Source organism: Daphnia magna, unplaced genomic scaffold (genome assembly GCF_020631705.1).
Source record: "Daphnia magna isolate NIES unplaced genomic scaffold, ASM2063170v1.1 Dm_contigs123, whole genome shotgun sequence".
NCBI lineage: Eukaryota > Metazoa > Arthropoda > Branchiopoda > Diplostraca > Daphniidae > Daphnia > Daphnia magna.
Genome location: NW_025533131.1, coordinates 46,928 through 65,417, shown reverse-complemented (window position 1 = coordinate 65,417; position 18,490 = coordinate 46,928). Strand labels below are relative to the sequence as shown.

General features: G+C 38.1%; 4 protein-coding genes across 4 annotated transcripts; 3 read left to right on the top strand and 1 right to left on the bottom strand.

Annotated features, from left to right (window-relative positions):
• Positions 1-336: 336 nt before the first annotated feature.
• On the top strand, positions 337-5,244 carry LOC123466889. Its single transcript, XM_045166986.1, is given in 1 exon segment — positions 337-5,244. A coding segment is annotated over 1 exon segment (4,731 nt). The 5' UTR covers positions 337-513.
• Positions 5,078-6,231, top strand: LOC123466888. The gene has a single exon (XM_045166985.1). It carries the CDS (start codon positions 5,260-5,262, stop codon positions 6,229-6,231), a length of 972 nt encoding a protein of 323 aa, XP_045022920.1. The 5' UTR covers positions 5,078-5,259.
• Positions 6,232-11,221: 4,990 nt separating this feature from the next.
• On the bottom strand, positions 11,222-13,558 carry LOC123466902. Its single transcript, XM_045166995.1, has 7 exons — positions 13,252-13,558; positions 12,708-12,977; positions 12,546-12,648; positions 12,237-12,477; positions 11,938-12,169; positions 11,670-11,856; positions 11,222-11,599 (listed from the first exon to the last, which is right to left on the bottom strand). The coding sequence occupies exons 3-7, from the start codon at positions 12,559-12,561 to the stop codon at positions 11,463-11,465; spliced, it is 813 nt and encodes a 270-aa protein (XP_045022930.1). The 5' UTR covers positions 12,562-12,648; positions 12,708-12,977; positions 13,252-13,558; the 3' UTR covers positions 11,222-11,462.
• A 170-nt stretch (positions 13,559-13,728) lies between these two features.
• On the top strand, positions 13,729-16,251 carry LOC123466887. Its single transcript, XM_045166984.1, has 6 exons — positions 13,729-13,851; positions 13,926-14,033; positions 14,117-14,179; positions 14,251-15,103; positions 15,168-15,496; positions 15,773-16,251. The coding sequence occupies exons 1-6, from the start codon at positions 13,734-13,736 to the stop codon at positions 16,249-16,251; spliced, it is 1,950 nt and encodes a 649-aa protein (XP_045022919.1). The 5' UTR covers positions 13,729-13,733.
• The last annotated feature ends 2,239 nt before the right edge of the window (positions 16,252-18,490 follow it).

Below are 18,490 nucleotides of genomic sequence, written 5' to 3'. Positions count from 1 at the left end.
CCGACTAAGAAATCGCAATATCGAACTTGTATGCCTGATAGTCTTTCTCTCGAACAACTTAAGTATTTATTTAACGCTGTTTCAATAATTTAGGCCATCAACTAATTGTACTTTGCTTATCGTAGACTTAGTGGCCTGGCCAGATATTAATCTCGTCGCCAGTGTCGCCACCTATTCGAAACCTTTGTCGAACTGCAACTTTGCGAGAAAGATTGCGCCATAAAAATTCTTGCAGCATCAGTCTCGAACTGCACTGCATACAGTGTCCCGTAAATTTAAAATAACTTTTCGTTACCATTACCCTAATAACAAGTCACCTTCGTTTACAGACGCCGTAAATAAGGACCAAGTTGAATCAGAACTCTACTACCGAACAACTTTCTGAACAGTCCCAATAATATCGTTTTCCCATTCGAACTATTTGGATTTGGACATTTGATTCGGTTGCCATCCTTTCACGCTTAGCTCGAACCCCAATCGAACTCTCGAGCAAGCTTACGGCTTAATCGAAGCATGGCCGACGAAAACGTTGTTGACCCGCCCGCCCTATTCGGCATGCGAACAAATGCCAAGCGTAGACACACGAACCTTCTGCGGCAAGCAAGAGAGTTAATAAACATCAACGCCACGCGAGAAGAATTCGAAGCATTCATGCCAACTCTCGAACTGGCACACAGTAATCTCGTTCACATTCACGAACGATACGTGGCCGCCGCACAACTTGACGATGGTGAACTGCACGCAGCAGCCACCTACTTAGAAAGCATCAACAATCTGCAAGCCGCATGTGCTCAAGCAGTCGCTGCCGCCTTACGAAGAACAGCCCCTCGACGCGCATGGAACATTTCCAACACCGTGGCCCGTGAGCTCAGTCAAAATGTATCAATTCCTCAACCTAATCAAGAGATCGACGCTGTGAGCATCGTACCAGAGCCGCAACAGCCAAACGGCCAACCACAGCCGAACCAAGACGATCGATCAAACGACACGCAGCACGACACCTTAAATCACGTAAATTTCGACCTTCACACAGCATCAAAACAACGCAAAATCGATCTTGAATTTCGATTGAAGCAAGCAAAAATATAACAGGATCGTGAACTCAAAGATCTAGAGCTCAAAAACGCGCGGGAACGAGAAGACCTGGAACTTGAAATTCAGTACGAAAATCACTTGATCGAGAGCTGTGGTGGTGCAATTGGATCACCGCAATTATCGTCCACACCCAACTTACCAAGCAACGTCCCGATGAATGATTTGGTTAACCTTCCGCTTCTGCCAGCTGTCGTTAACTCGACTCCACCGACGCAACCTAATTTTGCCCCGTCGCATCATTGGCTGAAGCTAGACGTGGCAAAATTCAATGGAGACCCCCGTAAATGGCTTAAATACGCCCACGGTATAAGAGCAACGATCCGAGATGTAAATATGCCCGAATCGATGAAACTTCTGGGGCTTCAAGAAAGTTTGAAGGAAGACATCCAGCGTCGTGTCGCTCATATTTTCACGGGTGCGTACACTTTTCAATCGGCTTGGGCTGAGCTAGAAAAAAAATATGGAAGCCCGCACCTTATCATACAAGCACACGATCAGCATATGCAGCAGCTCCCTTCATTCAGAAACGGGGACTTTAACCCACTCTTTAATTTGGCCGCTGCAGTACGCGACGCCGTGTCAAGCGTAGATGAAAGCCACGTCATGATGTTGAACACCGTCGCCAACTTACTTCATACCAAATTGCCAATCAACTTACAAACAGACTGGGGAAAATATGCTTATGGTTTAGACAGAATGGCCACCTTAAAAGATTTCGACAAATGGATCGATCGCGTGCTCAGCGCTGAAGAACTTCGTGGCGGAAAGCTATCGTCATCCAACGCAATAAACGCTGTTAAAAACCCCGTTCAGCCTTCAAATAGCAACCGTCAGTTGGGCAGCTACACACCCGGAAGCAGCAACTACAATAACCGCGGACCGACCGTTCTCGCAGGATCCTTATCAAACGTTACAACCCTTTCTGACTGCCCGGCCTGCCAAGAAAGTCCGGCCCACAGGTTAGAGATGTGCAACGTGTTTAAACGAATGTTGGTGAATGCCCGCGCATCGCTGTGTGCAACCAACAATCACTGCTTCAAGTGTCTCGTCCGCGGCCACTATGGACGGAAATGCAACTCAACCGAATCGAAATGCAAGGAGTGGCAGGGCCCGCATCATTCGCTGCTTCACGGAGCCGAACGACAGTTTCCCTCCTCATCGCGAAACCAAGGTAAAAACCATACTATATTAATGGTAAAGGCACCAACAGCCAATATCCGCCCAGTCCTATTAGCTATTGTCAAACTCGTAGTGGAAATGAACAATTCGGCTCAAACAACCTTCGCGATTCTTGACCAAGGCAGCGAAGCTACTCTCATATCGCGAAAGCTAGCGAATTTGCTTAAATTGAAAGGTCCTTCAGCCAGCATTTGCTTCGGCTCGTTTAACAACTCTGTGTTAATGGATTCGAACATCGTAGCATTCAAACTCAAATCGATAGACGGATCGCAAGCGTTCGACGTTCGCGAAGCGTTTGTTGTCCCCAGCATTAATCTTTCGCAACGCAAAATTAACTGGCCTGGCATCAAGAAACGATGGGAACATTTGGCCGACATCGACTTACCTGCCATAGACTCTTCCAAAGTAGAAATTCTTGTGGGGATGGACATGTTACCAGCTCTTCGAACGCTAAACACTGCTGCCCCAAATGATGGTGAAACCGGCCCTACCGCTTTGCAAACGTGTTTTGGCTGGGCTGTAGTGGGCAAAATACCGTTGTGTCTAGTCGCCGGACCGAGCAACAAAAGCAGCGTGAACTTAGGTTTCGTCCGACAAGAACCCTTTCTTTCAGAAGTAGTTGACCGTTTCCATTTAACTGAAACCTTCGGCGTCGTGGCAAAAGCCGCGAAAACAAATCCAGCGGCCAACGAAGACGAGCAAATGTTGAGCATCTTACAGCGATCGATAAAATTTATTGGATGTGGCTACCAAGTGGAACTTCCGCTTCGTCAAGACAGACCGGTCATACCAAACAACAGAGGACAAGCAGTTTCCCGTTTCTGTGGCCTCGAACGCCGAATGTTAGAGCCACATATGCGCGAGACCGCCGCAAAATACGTAACCATTGTCGAGAATCTTATATCGTCAGGAACCGTGGTCGCCGTCAACTGGTCGGACATAAACAAGCCGGAAGGTATGGTTTGGTATCTACCTCACTTCTACGTCGTTAACCCGAACAAACCCGAAAAAATTCGAGTTGTCTTCGACTGCGCTGCGCTCTACAGAGGTGTGTCGCTTAACCATTATCTTTTGCGTGGCCCGCCGTTCATCCCGTCACTAGTCGGCATCCTCCTCCGCGCTCGTCAGTTTCTCGTCGCACTCACCGCTGACATCACTGCGTTTTACCACAGAGTTGGTGTGGCCGAAAAACATCAGTCCTTACAACGATTTGTCTATCGCGAATTTAGCAGTAACGCACCAATCACAACCTACCAATTCGCAACCCTGGTATTTGGAGCTGTTTGTTCCTCCTCTGCCGCAATATTCACTTTACAGCACGCAGTCAATGCAAACGTACAATTTCCGCAGGTCGCCGATAAATTGAAAGACAATTTTTATTCCGACAATTTGAGCGACTCATTCGAAACTAACGACGAAGCAATAAATTTCGCAAAGCAAGTAACGCAGTCTCTCGCGTCCGCCGGTTTTAGTCTGACAAGCTTCGCGTCGTCATCCCGGCAAGTCTTGGCAACCATCCCAGAAAATCAGCGAACTTCAAACACCGTTGACTTGAATAAAGACGCGCTACCTGTGGAATATCTTCTTGGTATGGTGTGGGATCTTAACTCGGACTCTTACGGCATCAGAATAAAATCAATGCCAACGGTTACTACAAAACGAGAATTATTGTCCGCAATTTCTCTCACATTCGACCCTCTCGGCATTTGTCTTCCAGCCATTACCGGCGCTAAACTGTTATTTCAACAGACACAAAAACTGGCGAAAGATACACCGGATGTTCGTGGGTGGAACCAGCCTTTGTCAATCGAAATTTTGTCAAAGTGGAAGCAATGGACCTCCAGCCTCGAAAAATTGCGCCTTGTTTCTGTAAAACGATGCTTCCGACCCGCCAACTTTCCCCTCGTAGGCTCCGATTTTGTGTTGGTCATTTTTGCCGATGCTTCGCCTGTCGCCTTCGGAGTGGTCGCCTACCTGCGCGTACGATTCGGTGATAAAATTCATGTCAGCTTCGTCATGGCCAAAGGTCGCCTGGCCCCCCTCAAGCCGACAACCATCCCCCGACTGGAGTTGAAAGCGGCAGTATTGGCCGTCAACCTGTCGTTGATCGTGAAACAGGAGCTTCGACTTTCGTTTTCCTCAGTTGAGTTCAATACGGACTCACAAATTGCTTTGTATCAGCTTCACGCCTCTCACCCCGGTCGTCCATCATTTGTAAACAAACGGACAAATGAGATTCTACAGCACTCGACGGTTGATCAATGGCACTATATTCGCAGCAGCGACAATCCCGCCGACGATTGTACCCGAGGAATCGTTCCGAAAGACTTTGGGCCAAATTGCCGCTGGATTCGAGGGCCAGATGTTCTTTTCAACGTGTCATACACTCCACCGCCATTTGATCAGCAAAGCATTAAGGCTAAAGAAAACGAAGAAATACAGACGGTCAATGTGCAACAGCTGCACGTTGCTATAAGTTCTTGCCACCCGTTGTCATCCGCTTTGTCTAAACTCATCACCCGAAGCATTCAACTTAACGCTCTGAAACGAGAAGCTGCTCTGCTGCTGCGCGGCGACTCCACGTCGAATGATGATCTGAATTCCGACGAGATCACCGAAGCCTTCCGCATCTGTCTGCTAGTGTCGCAGCAAGACGCATTCTCACGGGAACGTGCAGCTCTTCAGAAAGGAAAAATGATCCCTCGTGACTCCGTCTTGAGGCGGGTCGGGCCATACCTTGACCCAGACGACGGCCTGTTGAAAGTCGATGGAAGATTGGGCCACGCAGTGATACCGGCACGTACCCGTAACCCAATAATTATTGCACCGGATCATCCGCTTACAAGGCTTATCATCAGCGACCGTCATTTACAATTGCTCCATTCTGGTGTGGAACACACGTTGAGTGTTGTTCGTGAGCAGTTTTACCTCCCACAAGGACGCAGGGCCATCCGGCGTACACTTGCATAGTGTACCAAATGTAAGATGCTGCGTGCTATGCCTCAGGCACCACGAATGGCTAGCTTGCCAAAGGAACGTCTCGTGCCCTCCTTGCGCGTCTTCACGAATGTGGGACTGGACTGCTTCGGGCCCTTTCAAGTTGTGATTGGAAGACGATCAGTGAAGCGGTGGGGACTACTGATAACGTGCCTTTCCACCCGAGCCGTGCATTTAGAAGTGTTGGACACGATGGACGCCGATTCTTTCATCATGGCGTTGCGGCGTTTCATCTCCCTGCGAGGTCACCCTAGAATAATTTACAGTGACAACGGCACCAATATCACGGCAGGAGAAAAGGAGCTCAGGCAAGGGATCGAAAATCTCAATTCGACGCGGGTGGCAGCAGAATTCATCGACCGCGGGATCACTTGGAAATTCTCCCCACCGTATGCGCCGCATTTTCGTGGTATTTGGGAGCGTCTGATTGGCTCCAGCAAGAGAGCCATGCGCGCCGTTTTGGAAAACCGCTCGGTAACCGACGAAGTCCTTCGCACGGTTTTCGCAGAAGTAGCCTCACTTCTGAACTCACGGCCTTTGACCAACGTTCAAACTGATCCGTCAGAGCCAGAGCCGCTCACTCCGTATCACTTTATTCTCGGTACCCCCCATCCTCACCGAGCGCCTGATACTGAAGAAGCATTCGATGGCCTCACGCGGCGGATGTGGAAGCAGGACCAGTTCATTGTGGACCAGTATTGGAGACGCTGGATGAAAGAATACCTTCCGACTCTCATCGAGCGAGAAAAATGGGAAAGGACTGTCCGTCCTATCAGAGTTGGTGACGTCGTCATGATTATGGACGAGAATAGCAGAAGGGGCGATTGGTTGATAGGGAGCGTTACGAAAGTGTTGCCCGGAAGCGACGGAATTTTCCGCGCGGCAACCGTAAAAACTGAACGTTCCGAACTAACCCGCCCGGTTGTCAAACTTTGCTTCATTTCAGGTTCTCGCGAGTAGTTCCATCGTCGGTCGGCCCGGACTGTGGTGAACCGTCACCAGGAGGCGGTAGGGGGGCAAGAGAAAAGAAGCAGACGACGGCGGAGGGGCAGGCACGTCGAAAAAAGGATTGAAAGTCGAAAGTGTGTAATTTTCGTGAGTGTCTTTTCTGAAGAAATAAAACCTGGAAATTCTGCCTCTTCAACCCGTGTTGGTCACTATTACCTTCCCCAGCAGAGTGGGCGTATTTTACAGTATTCAATGTGAATACACCGTTATATTATCATTTTATACTTCTACATGTAAACAGAATCAAATATACTTGTATTCAATGTGAATACACTGTGATACCATGAGTTTTTACTTCGATGTGTAAACAGCTTCAAATATACTTGAATTCAATGTGAATACACTGTGATACCATGAGTTTTTACTTCTATATGTAAACAGGATCCAATATACTTGCATTCAATGTGAATACACTGGGATATTATGAGTTTACACTTCTACATGTAAACAGAATCACAGAATGTGAATACACAGTGATATTATGAGTTTTTACTCCTATATGTAAACAGGATCAAATATACTTGTATTCAATGTGAATACACTGTGATACCACCAGTATTTACTTCTATATGTAAACAGGATCAAATATAAGTGTATTCAATGTGAATACACTGTTATATTATGAGTTTATACTTGTACATGTAAACAGAATCAAATATACTTGTATTCAATGTGAATACACTGTTATATTATGAGTTTATACTTCTACATGTAAACAGAATCAAATATACTTGTATTCAATGTGAATACACTGTTATATTATGAATTTATACTTCTACATGTAAACAGAATCGAATATACTTGTATTCAATGTGAATACACTGTGATACCATGAGTTTATACTTCTACAAGTAAACAGAATCAAAATATACTTGTATTCAATGTGAATACACTGTGATATTATGAGTTTATACTTCTACATGTAAACAGAATAAATTATACTTGTATTTAATGTGAATACACTATGATACCATGGGTTTTTACTTCTATATGTAAACAGGATCAAATATACTTGTATTCAATGTGAATACACTGTTATTTTATGAGTTTATAATTCTACGTGTAAACAGAATCAAATATACTTGAATTAAATGTCAATACACTGTGATTCCTTGAGTTTTTACTTCTATATGAAAACAGGAACAAATATACTTGTATTCAATGCGAATACACTGTGATATATTATGAGTTTCTACTTCTACATGTAAACAGAATCAAATATACTTGAATCTAATGCGGATACACTGTGATATTATGAGTTTACACTTCTACATGTAAACAAAATCAAATATACTTGTATTCAATGTGAATACACTGTTATACTATGAGTTTATACTTCTAAATATAAACAGAATCAAATATACTTGAATTTAATGTGAATACACTGTGATACCATGAATTATTACTTCCATATGTAAACAGGATCAAATATACTTGTATTCAATGTGAATACACTGTGATACCATGAGTTTATACTTCTGCATGTAAACAGAATCAAATATACTTGTATTCAATGTTAATACAAAGTGATACCATGAGATTTACTTCTTTATGTAAACAGGATCAAATATACTTGTATTCAATCAGAATACACTTTGATATTAGGACTTTATACTTCTACATGTAAACAGAATCAAATATACTTGTATTCAATGTGAATACACTGTGACACCATGGGTTTTTACTTATATATGTAAACACCTTCAAATATACTTGAATTCAATGTGAATACACTGTGATACCATGAGTTTTTACTTCTATATGTAAACAGGATCCAATATACTTGTATTCAATGTGAATACACTGTGATATTATGAGTTTACACTTCTACATGTACACAGAATCAAATTTACTTGTATTCAATGTAAATACACTGTTATACTATGAGTTTATACTTCTAAATGTAAACAAAATCAAATATACTTGAATTTCATGTGAATACACTGTGATACCATGAGTTTTTACTTCAATATGGAAACAGGATTAAATATACTTGTATTCAATGTGAATACACTGTGATACCATGAGTTTATACTTCTGCATGTAAACAGAATCAAATATACTTGTATTCAATGTGAATACAAAGTGATACCATGAGTTTTTACTTCTATATGTAAACAGTCTCAAATATACTTGTATTCAATGTGAATACACTGTGATACCATGAGTTTTTACTTCTATATGTCAACAGTCTCAAATATACTTGTATTCAATTGCAGTACACTGTGATACAATGAGTTTTTACTTCTATATGTAAACAGGATCAAATATACTTGTATGCAATGTGAATACACTGTTATACCATGAGTTTTTACTTCTATATGTAAACACGATCAAATATAATTGTATTCAATGTGAATTCAATATTATATTATGAGGTTATACTTCTACATGTAAACAGAATCAAATATACTTGTATTCAATGTAAATACACAGTGATATTATAAATTTATACTTCTACATGTAAACAGTCTCAAATATACTCGTATTCAATGTGAATACACTGTATACCATGAGTTTTTACTTCTATATGTAAACAGGATCAAATATTCTTGTATTCAATGTGGATACAATGTGATATTATGATTTTATACTTCTACATGTAAACAGAATTAAATATACTTGTATTCAATGTGAATAAACTGTTATATTATGAGTTTATACATCTACATGTAAACATAATCAAATATACTTGAATTCAATGTGAATACACTGTGATACCATGAGTTTATAATTCTACATGTAAACAGAATCAAATATACTTGTATACATTAGAATACACTGTGATACCATGAGTTTTTACTTCTATAAGTAAACAACTTCAAATATACTTGAATTCCATGTGAATACACTGTGATACCATGAGTTTTTACCTGTATATGTAAACAGGATCAAATATACTTGTATTCAATATGAAGACACTGTTATATTATGAGTTTATACTTCTACATGTAAAATGAATCAAATATAATTGTATTCAATGTTAATACACTTTGATATTATGAGCTTATACTTCTACATGTAAACAGAATCAAATATACTTAAATTCAATGTGAATACACTGTTATATTATGAGTTTATACTTCTACATGTAAACAGGATCAAATATTCTTGAATTCAATGTAAATACACTGTAATACCATGAGTTTATACTTCTACATGTAAACAGAATCAAATATACTTGTATTCAATGTAAATACACTGTTACATTAAAAGTTTATACTTCTACATGTAAACAGAATCAAATATACTTCAATTTGAATACACTGTTACATTATGAGTTTATACTTCTACATGTAAACAGAATGAAATATACTTGAATTCAATGTTAATACACTGTGATATTATGAGTTTTTCCTACTATATGTAAACAACTTCAAATATACTTGAATTCAATGTGAATATACTGTGATACCATAAGTTTTTACTTCTATATGTAAAAAGGATCAAATATACTTGTATTCAATGTAAATACACTGTTACATTATAAGTTTATACTTCTACATGTAAACAGAATCAAATATACTTCAATTTGAATACACTGTTACATTATGAGTTTATACTTCTACATGTAAACAGAATGAAATATACTTGTATTCAATGTTAATACACTGTGATATTATGAGTTTATACTTCTACATGTAAACAGAATCAAATTTACTCGTATTCAACGTGAATACACTGTTATATTATGAGTTTTTACTTCTACATGTAAACAGAATCAAATATACTTGAATTCAATGTGAATACTCTGTGATAACATGATTTTTTACTTCTATATGTAAATAGGATAAAATATACATGTATTCAATTTTAATACATTGTGATACCATTAGTTTTTACTTCCAAATATAAACAGAATCAAATATACTTGAATTCAATGCGAATACACTGTGATATCATGAGTTTTTACTTCTATATGTAAACAGGATCAAATATACTTGTATTCAATGTGAATCCTCTGTGATATTATGAGTTTATACTGCTACATGTAAACACAATCAAATATACTTGAATTCAATGTGAATACACTGTGATACCATGAGTTTTTACTTCTATATGTAAATAGGATCAAATATACTTGTATTCAATTTGAATACACTGTGATACTATGAGTTTATACTTCTACATGTTAACAGAATCAAATATACTTGTATTCAACGTGAATACACTGTTAGATTATGAGTTTATACTTCTGCATTTAAACAGAATAAAATATACTTGAATTCAATGTCAATACACTGTGATACCATGAGTTTATACTTCTATTGGTAAAAAGGATCAAATATACTTGAATTCTATGTGAATACACTCTTATATTATGAGTTTATACTTCTACATGTAAACAGAATCAAATATACTTGTATTCAATGTTAATACACTGTGATATTATGAGTTTATACTTCTACATGTAAACGGAATCAATTATACTTGTATTCAACGTGAATACACTGTTAGATTATGAGTTTATACTTCTGCATGTAAACAGAATAAAATATACTTGAATTCAATGTGAATACACTGTGATACCATAAGTTTTTACTTCTATATGTAAAAAGGATAAAATATACTTGTATTCTATGTGAATACACTCTTATATTATGAGGTTATACTTGTACATGTAAACAGAATCAAATATACTTGTATTCAATGTGAATACACCCTGCTAGCAGAGTATATTTCCCAAATATTGCTAAAATATTATATTCCTACAATTGAGATGTTGGTAAAATAATTTTTTAAAATATTTATCCAATATATTTTTGCACCCGAATTTATTGGGTCACAATATTTTTTAAGTTATTTTACTTCTATTGGTAAAATAACAGATTTCTTACTTTTCAAATGTTGGCGAATGTTATTTGCTTTATATTTAGCTGAAAACTGCATACATCGTATTTTGCAGAGGAAGTTATTATTGGAAAAATATGAAAGAAAAAAATTTACAGTCCACAATTTGTTTATTTTTCGATTCATGTTTCACGGCGATGTTGGACATAGAATTCAACTATCTGAATCTGATGAACCTGAACTAAAGTACGAACTAATACAATCAAAATTGTTCCTCTTGTTTTTTCTGAAATTGGCTGCTTCATTTCCAGATGATTCCACGTCTTCCTCCGACGATTCAAAGATGTCACTTGCTGAATTTTTTGAGAGATTTTTTTGTTGAATCTGTCCTTCTAATTTTTTTCGTTGATTTTTCTCTTTCTTTTCTCTGTGCCCCCATTTTTATCTCCAGATTCAATAAAAAACTTTTGTAAAGACGTTTTGAATTGATTGGGGTCGTATTTATCGTGATGTCGGGATAAACAGGCAGCTAAATATAAAAAAGTGTTTATCATTATTATTTCATTTTTATAACTTATATAAATTACGTCAATTATTACCACTAATGCAAGCCAAGATAGTTGGGCAAGATTGAGAAAATTTGTTTTTCTGTATTCCTTTGTCACGAATAACAGATGTTCCTTTAAAAGTACATAGCTGGGATAGCGGTATGGATATCAGAGTAGCCATCATGTTTTTGGCAGTTTGATATACTGAAGTACCAGGTACCATTTGTAGGAATGCCAACTAGAATTTAAAGTTACGTTAATAACATTACACATTGGTTTTCTTTCTGTGAAAATGTAGAAATAAATATAGTGTACGTACCAAATCGTTCTTTATAGAAGCCCCATCATCGCTAGCTATGCTATCCTCAAATTTCACAAGTTCACTCCAATCGTCGAAAGGCATTGTGGGAAGCTTGTCCTTCAATAATTGAAGTCCAGAAGGAGAAAAGACTCCAGCAGTACGATTATTTTTAATCTCTATCACCATTTTTTCTGTTCGCTTACTTCGCTGATCCATTTTGATCAGTAGACGACTCATTTGAGCAGGAGTCCTGGACAAAAAAAGTATTTAGATGTAGTTGCATAAAATAGAGTATTCTAAAAAAAGGCCATACGTACAACACCATTTCTAATTCTGAAGTATTTTTCTGGATTTTGCTTCGTCTCTTTTGACTGATGAAGTTGATATCGCGGACTTTGCTTGCATTGGTCGCTCTAGATGCCTGCGTTGTCTCCTGGTATGAACTTTCAAAATCTTCTATATGTGATGGTTCTTCAATTGTGTCAATATTGATACCAGAGTCGTTGCTCATATCTTCATATCGCGTCAACGTGACCTGACAATTGCGCTTAAATAATCCTAATAACAATAACAAATTAACTGTTCTGCCAATATATAATAACAACATAATATCTATTGCCATTTACCTTCGGGCGCAACCATATCTTTCCTGTGATGTCTTCTTGACTGTGGCCGTTTGAATGACAGCTTTCAAAGATTTGCCTCTATCCACCCCACGTTTTCCGGATACTAATAAAAAAAGTAACTTATTATGATACTACAACTTAATAATAATAATCATATATTACCTTCGGGGACACTACTATTCGGTATAGATGGGAAATTTGAAATGTTTTGTTGTGTGGGCTTCTTGGCTAACGACTTTTTCACTGAGGGCGGCGTAGTCCTGGTCGATTCTTGCGATAGAGCTTTCTCACTAGCTTTTGAAAATTCCCCGATTTCGTAATCATCAGCATACTTTTTATTCGCTATTCTCAAACGCTTTACTTGCTCAGATTCTTCAAACGTTTCTCCTTTACTCAGTCGTTCAACTCGCCGATATGCAGATTTAATATCATCTAGTAGACAAATAAAATATTTTACGTTAATAATAAGCAGATGACGGTTAAGTAATTATAGAGCGGAAAAAAAGATTATAGAACTAGCTGTTTTCAAGGCTACTATGCTAAAAGAAATATAAATGTAGTTCAAGTCATGATTCCCGAATGTAAATAAAAACAAACGCTCTCGTTCGCCATCTGTTGGTAGAATCCACAACTATTTGTGTTGATCTCAATTGAATGCAAATTCAATATATTTTTTTTAATTTGACGAATCAGAGAATAATTTTACCAGTTTGAGAGAAATACACATATGAGAAAGTTATCCAATCCGATTCCGCTGGCTTCATGCTCTCACCACGTTGTTTCACTTGTTCACTAACTTTCATATCAGCAGGAAACTGGCATTTCAATATTTCTGACTGACACCATTTAGGATTTAGAACACTGAAAACCTGTTTATTTGCCACTTCATCGTCGTAAACTTTTGCGACCCAATACCGCTTGTATGGCTTTTCTGGGAAACGTACTATTGCAGACATCTTGGTAGCAGAACGCAGACTTGATAAACGTGATTGCCTCTGATGATGCTAACGGCACGCAACGTTGCATGACCATTTTGTGAGAAGCTTAATTCGTCTATTCGAGAACTCATCTAGCGGAATAACAATAGTACTACAATAAAATTCCAGTTTTTTTAATTTATATGTATTATTGCCACAATAAATGGATGGCCTGTCATAATTAACCACGCTTATGTCATGATTTGCAATCATGAGTTCGTCTAGGTGGACAGAAAATAGGGAAGTAAATAAAGAAATCCAAAAGCTAAAACTTCAACAGCAAGAGCAAAATTTGGTTACTTATTTCAGTTCTTCATCAGAACGATCAGGTATAAATAAAATTAATGCATCTTAATATAATACCGATTCAGGCATTTGGTCAAAACTACTTTATTAAATATAGATTCCGGAACAAGTGCTGAAGAAAATCGAAGCGAAAGTTCAGACAATGATTTATATAGTGGAACATCCGACAGAAATTTAACAGATGAAAGTTTAAGAATGACGACAGGTATAATAATTTTTCCGTGCAAAGTGATACAAACAAACTTTCTAATCAATGATTAAACTTTAAAATGTCTTTAAAATATATAGAAAATTTACTACTTCACCAGGACATTTGTGCTAGGGGACAATTGATTGAATTTGAATCTTCAGGTATTATCTTAAAATTAAATAATACTTTATTATGGCTCAAATCAAATCATTTCTCTGTTTTTCATGTATAGCCTCAGATAGAGATAACAGATCTGCGGTATCTGCGGCACATTTTGACAACTCCTTACATAATAATGACACATCATCTTTATACACAACAACCACAGATTCTGCTGCAATTTATTACAACACAAGTACCGATAGTAGCTACAGCGATGAAATTTTAAACAACTTTGATGATATTGCAAATGAAAATCCAATTGAGGAAGCTTTTAACGGACTAACCATTACGGAGCGTATCGCACAGATAAAAATCAAGACTAATTGTTCTCTAACAACTATCGCTGAAATTTCAAATCTCTTACGCGACTTGGGGCATAACATACCTAAGGATCCAAGAACCATTATGAAGACGAAAGTTTGCGACTTAACGAAGTTAAATAACGGTGTCCAATGCAACAGCAACTCATTCGTCCACCTTGGATTAATTGAAGGGATAAGGAAAAAATTGATGAACGCCGACAAAAAGCTGATGATGCTTATTCTTCAATTTAATATTGATGGTTTACCGCTCTGGAGGAGTAGCCGCACGCAATTCTGGCCAATTGTTTGTCGCATTATTAATTGTCAAGATAGTAGTGAATTTCTCGTCACTTTACACTGTGGAGTTGGAAAACCGCTAAGCGTCAGATCATATCTTCGGCCTTTTTTGGACGAATTAAAAGCGCTTTTAAACGACGGATTACTTCACTTTGGGCAAAAATTTGACATTCGAATTGGCGCTTTCTGTTGTGACGCACCAGCTCGCGCATTAATCAAGCAAATCATTGGACACACGGGATATTGCGCATGTGAACGATGCGAAACACATGGAATGAGATCTGATAATAGAACGACGTTTCCACAACTAACGGCAGCTTTAAGGTATTTATTATTGGTTAAAAAGCTACTGAATTATTTCTTGTAGTAAATTCAAAATGCTTTTCAGAACTGATGAGTCTTTTAGAGCTGGTTCTGATGAACATCATCATAATTCCATTAGCCCTCTTGAAGAAATCGATAATTTAGACATGGTGTTTGACATACCGTTGGATTATCTTCACCTGGTTTGTTTTGGAGCCATGAAACGCCTTCTGAAAATGATTTGGTTGGAACAACACCCCGATTGCGTGAGTAAGCAACAACAACGATTGATAAATGAATTAATCAGATTATGTGCCATGCAACTACCAAAGGAATTCAATCGAAAAGGTCGATCGCTTGAGGATATAAGTAACTGGAAAGCCACAGAATTTAGGACGTTTCTTCTCTACACTGGTATATATATTTTAAGAAACATCCTCCCTTGTCATCAGTACAAACACTTTATTTATTTCCATGTTGCTATTCGAATACTTTGCAATCCGAAATCTACGGTAGACCATATAAAATATACCGATCAAGTCCTGAGACATTTTGTGACGAACTTTTCAGCTTTATATGGTGATTTTCATATTGTTTACAATATCCACTCTTTGATCCATTTGGCAGGAGACGTTCTTATTCATGGCGCGTTAGATACATTTAGTTGTTTTGGATTTGAAAACTATTTAGGAAAACTCAAAAGGCTTCTTAGAAATTCAAGACTTCCTCTCAAGCAAATTGTGCGAAGGTTATCAGAAATCGATGCTATGCAAAGTGCGATGAAGAGAACTGGATTAAATGAGCGTTGCGGAAAATCGAAATCATATGATACATTCGCTACTATCATTCCACAGTCTAAAAATGATTCCTATATTATCGTTCCAAGGGCTAGGCATCCAATAGTTATTAAAGTTACAGCTATGGATTCATTATATGTTACAGGTTACGCTCTTAGAATAGAAAAAAGGCGTGATGGTAACTTTGAAGAGTTCTACTCGCACCCAGCTAAAGCATCTGAATTAAATGTATATAAAGTGCGCGGCTTAATAAGGCAGAAAAAATGGAATAAAAATGAAATTAAGAATGCTATAAAAGCTGTTTTTCTAAGAAATAATGTTATGCGCGATTATGGTTTAGTGATTCCACTACTACATTTGTCATCACAGTAATTATGAAGCAGCAAAATAAATAAACACGTTCAAAAGAAATGTATGTTTACGAATTTATTTGTTTTGAGTGAATTATGCATAAAAACGTCCAGGCTCAAAAAATTCAAACATTCATTTCAAAACAAATAAAACAGTATTATTAATTAATTAATTAAGAATTATCAATCAGTTTTATTTAAAGTTATCGAAAATAACAGTACTGACATTTGCATCCTTAATGTGTAAGACAAATCATAACACGGTGGCGTAGAGGTAAAGTGTTATATTCGTGATTCAATAGTTAGTTGTTCGAGACCTATGAACGACTTCGATTTTTAGGCTATGATTTGTTCATTTGGGCAAATTATGTATACAGAACTAACGCAATGAATACAATAAAAGTTATTTAGGATTTTTAACGCATGGTAAATGAAAAAGAATATAGCTTTTTCATAACTCAACGTTCGATTCCTTACTTAATGGTCCGTTATTGGTAAAATAACAAAAAATAATATTGATTTATTATTCTTTGATAAAAGTCATTTATTGGGAAAACAACAAAAAAATTTAACAGCCACCTTGTCGCAAAAAAGTAAAAATATAATATTATACCAATATATGGGTTATCGACCGAAGAATATTGTCGGAAAAAAATATTTTACCAATAAAGATCTGCTAGCTGGGCACCGTTACATTATGAGTTTATTCTTCTACATGTAAACAGAATGAAATATACTTGTATTCAATGTTAGCACCCTGTGATATTATGAGTTTATACTTCTACACTAGTATACGGCGGCCCGTCCCAGGACGGTAATAGGTGAAGTCTAGTATTCAGTGTCTGCTGTGCATTTAGTTGCGTTATACTTGTATTGTCTGCTGTGCATTTAGTTGCGTTATACTGATATTGTCTGCTGTACGTTAGTTGAGTTATACTTGTATTGTCTGCTGCACGTTAGTTGAGTTATACTTGTATTGTCTGCTGCACGTTAGTCGACTTTTACTTTAATACGCCTTATACTTTTTACACCTTCATCTACTTTAAGCCTCTTAATCCATGTAAAGCCGCTTATTCCACGTTAAGTCACTTAATCCATGTTAAGCCGCGGGTCTCGCCCTGCCCGCGGATCTCGCCCTGCCTGCGGGTCTCGCCCTGCCCGTAGGTCTACACCTGCCCGCCGTTTTCCCCAGTCCGTCCTTTTACCCGCCCTGTCCACGAAAATTCGAAAGAAAAAGGTGAAGCCTAACCGGCGGCAGTTCGAACCCTTTTCAGGTGGTCGACCTTTTTCCAGGCAGAAAAAGTTACGTGAACCCTATCGAACCAATGGAAGCACGTGCACTGGAACAAAAGGGAACAATCTCTTAATGGTGTTGGAACGCACTTAATCGAGCTGTTAAGAAAAAAAAAATGCAAAGATGGTTCTTTGAGGGATAAAAAAAGAAATTGTGTCTAAAGGTTGTTGGAACGCAGTCAATAGACATGTTAAGAAAACATGAATTGGTGCTTGTTTGGATGCAACAGGGAACGGTCTCTTAAGGAGTTGTAAGAACTCAATGAATTGGGGCTTGTTTGGGGGGATGCAAAAGGGAACAGTCTCTGAAAAGTGTTGGAAAGTAGTCAACACAGCTGGTGAAAACACAATGAAATGGTGCCTTTTAGAAGAATGTAAAAAGTAACGGTCTCTGAAAATATTTGGAATACAGTCAATGAAGCTGGTGAAAACACAGTGAATTGGGGCTTCTTTGAAGGAAGGTAAGAGGGAACGATCTCTGAAAAGTGCTGGAATGCAGCCAACAGAGGTGGTGGAACCAAAATCAATTGGGGTTTGTTTTAAGGATGCAAAAGAGAACGGTCTCTAAAAGTGTTGGAATGCAATCAATAGACCTGGTGAAAACAATGAATTGGGGCTTGTTTGGGGGGATGCAAAAAGGGACGGTCTCTGAAAAGTGTTGGATTGTAGTCAACACAGCTGGTGAAAACACAATGAAATGGGGCCTGTTTGAAGAATGTAAAGAGTAACGGTCTCTGAAAATATTTGGAATGCAGTCAATGAAGCTGGTGAAAACACAGTGAATTGGGGCTTCTTTGAAGGAAGTTAAAGGGAACGATCTCTGAAAAGTGCTGGAATGCAATCAATAGAGGTGGTGGAACCAAAATCAATTGGGGTTTGTTTTAAGGGTGCAAAAGAGAACAGTCTCTAAAAGTGTTTGAATGCAATCAATAGACCTGGTAAAAAAAAAATGAATTGGAGCTTGGTAG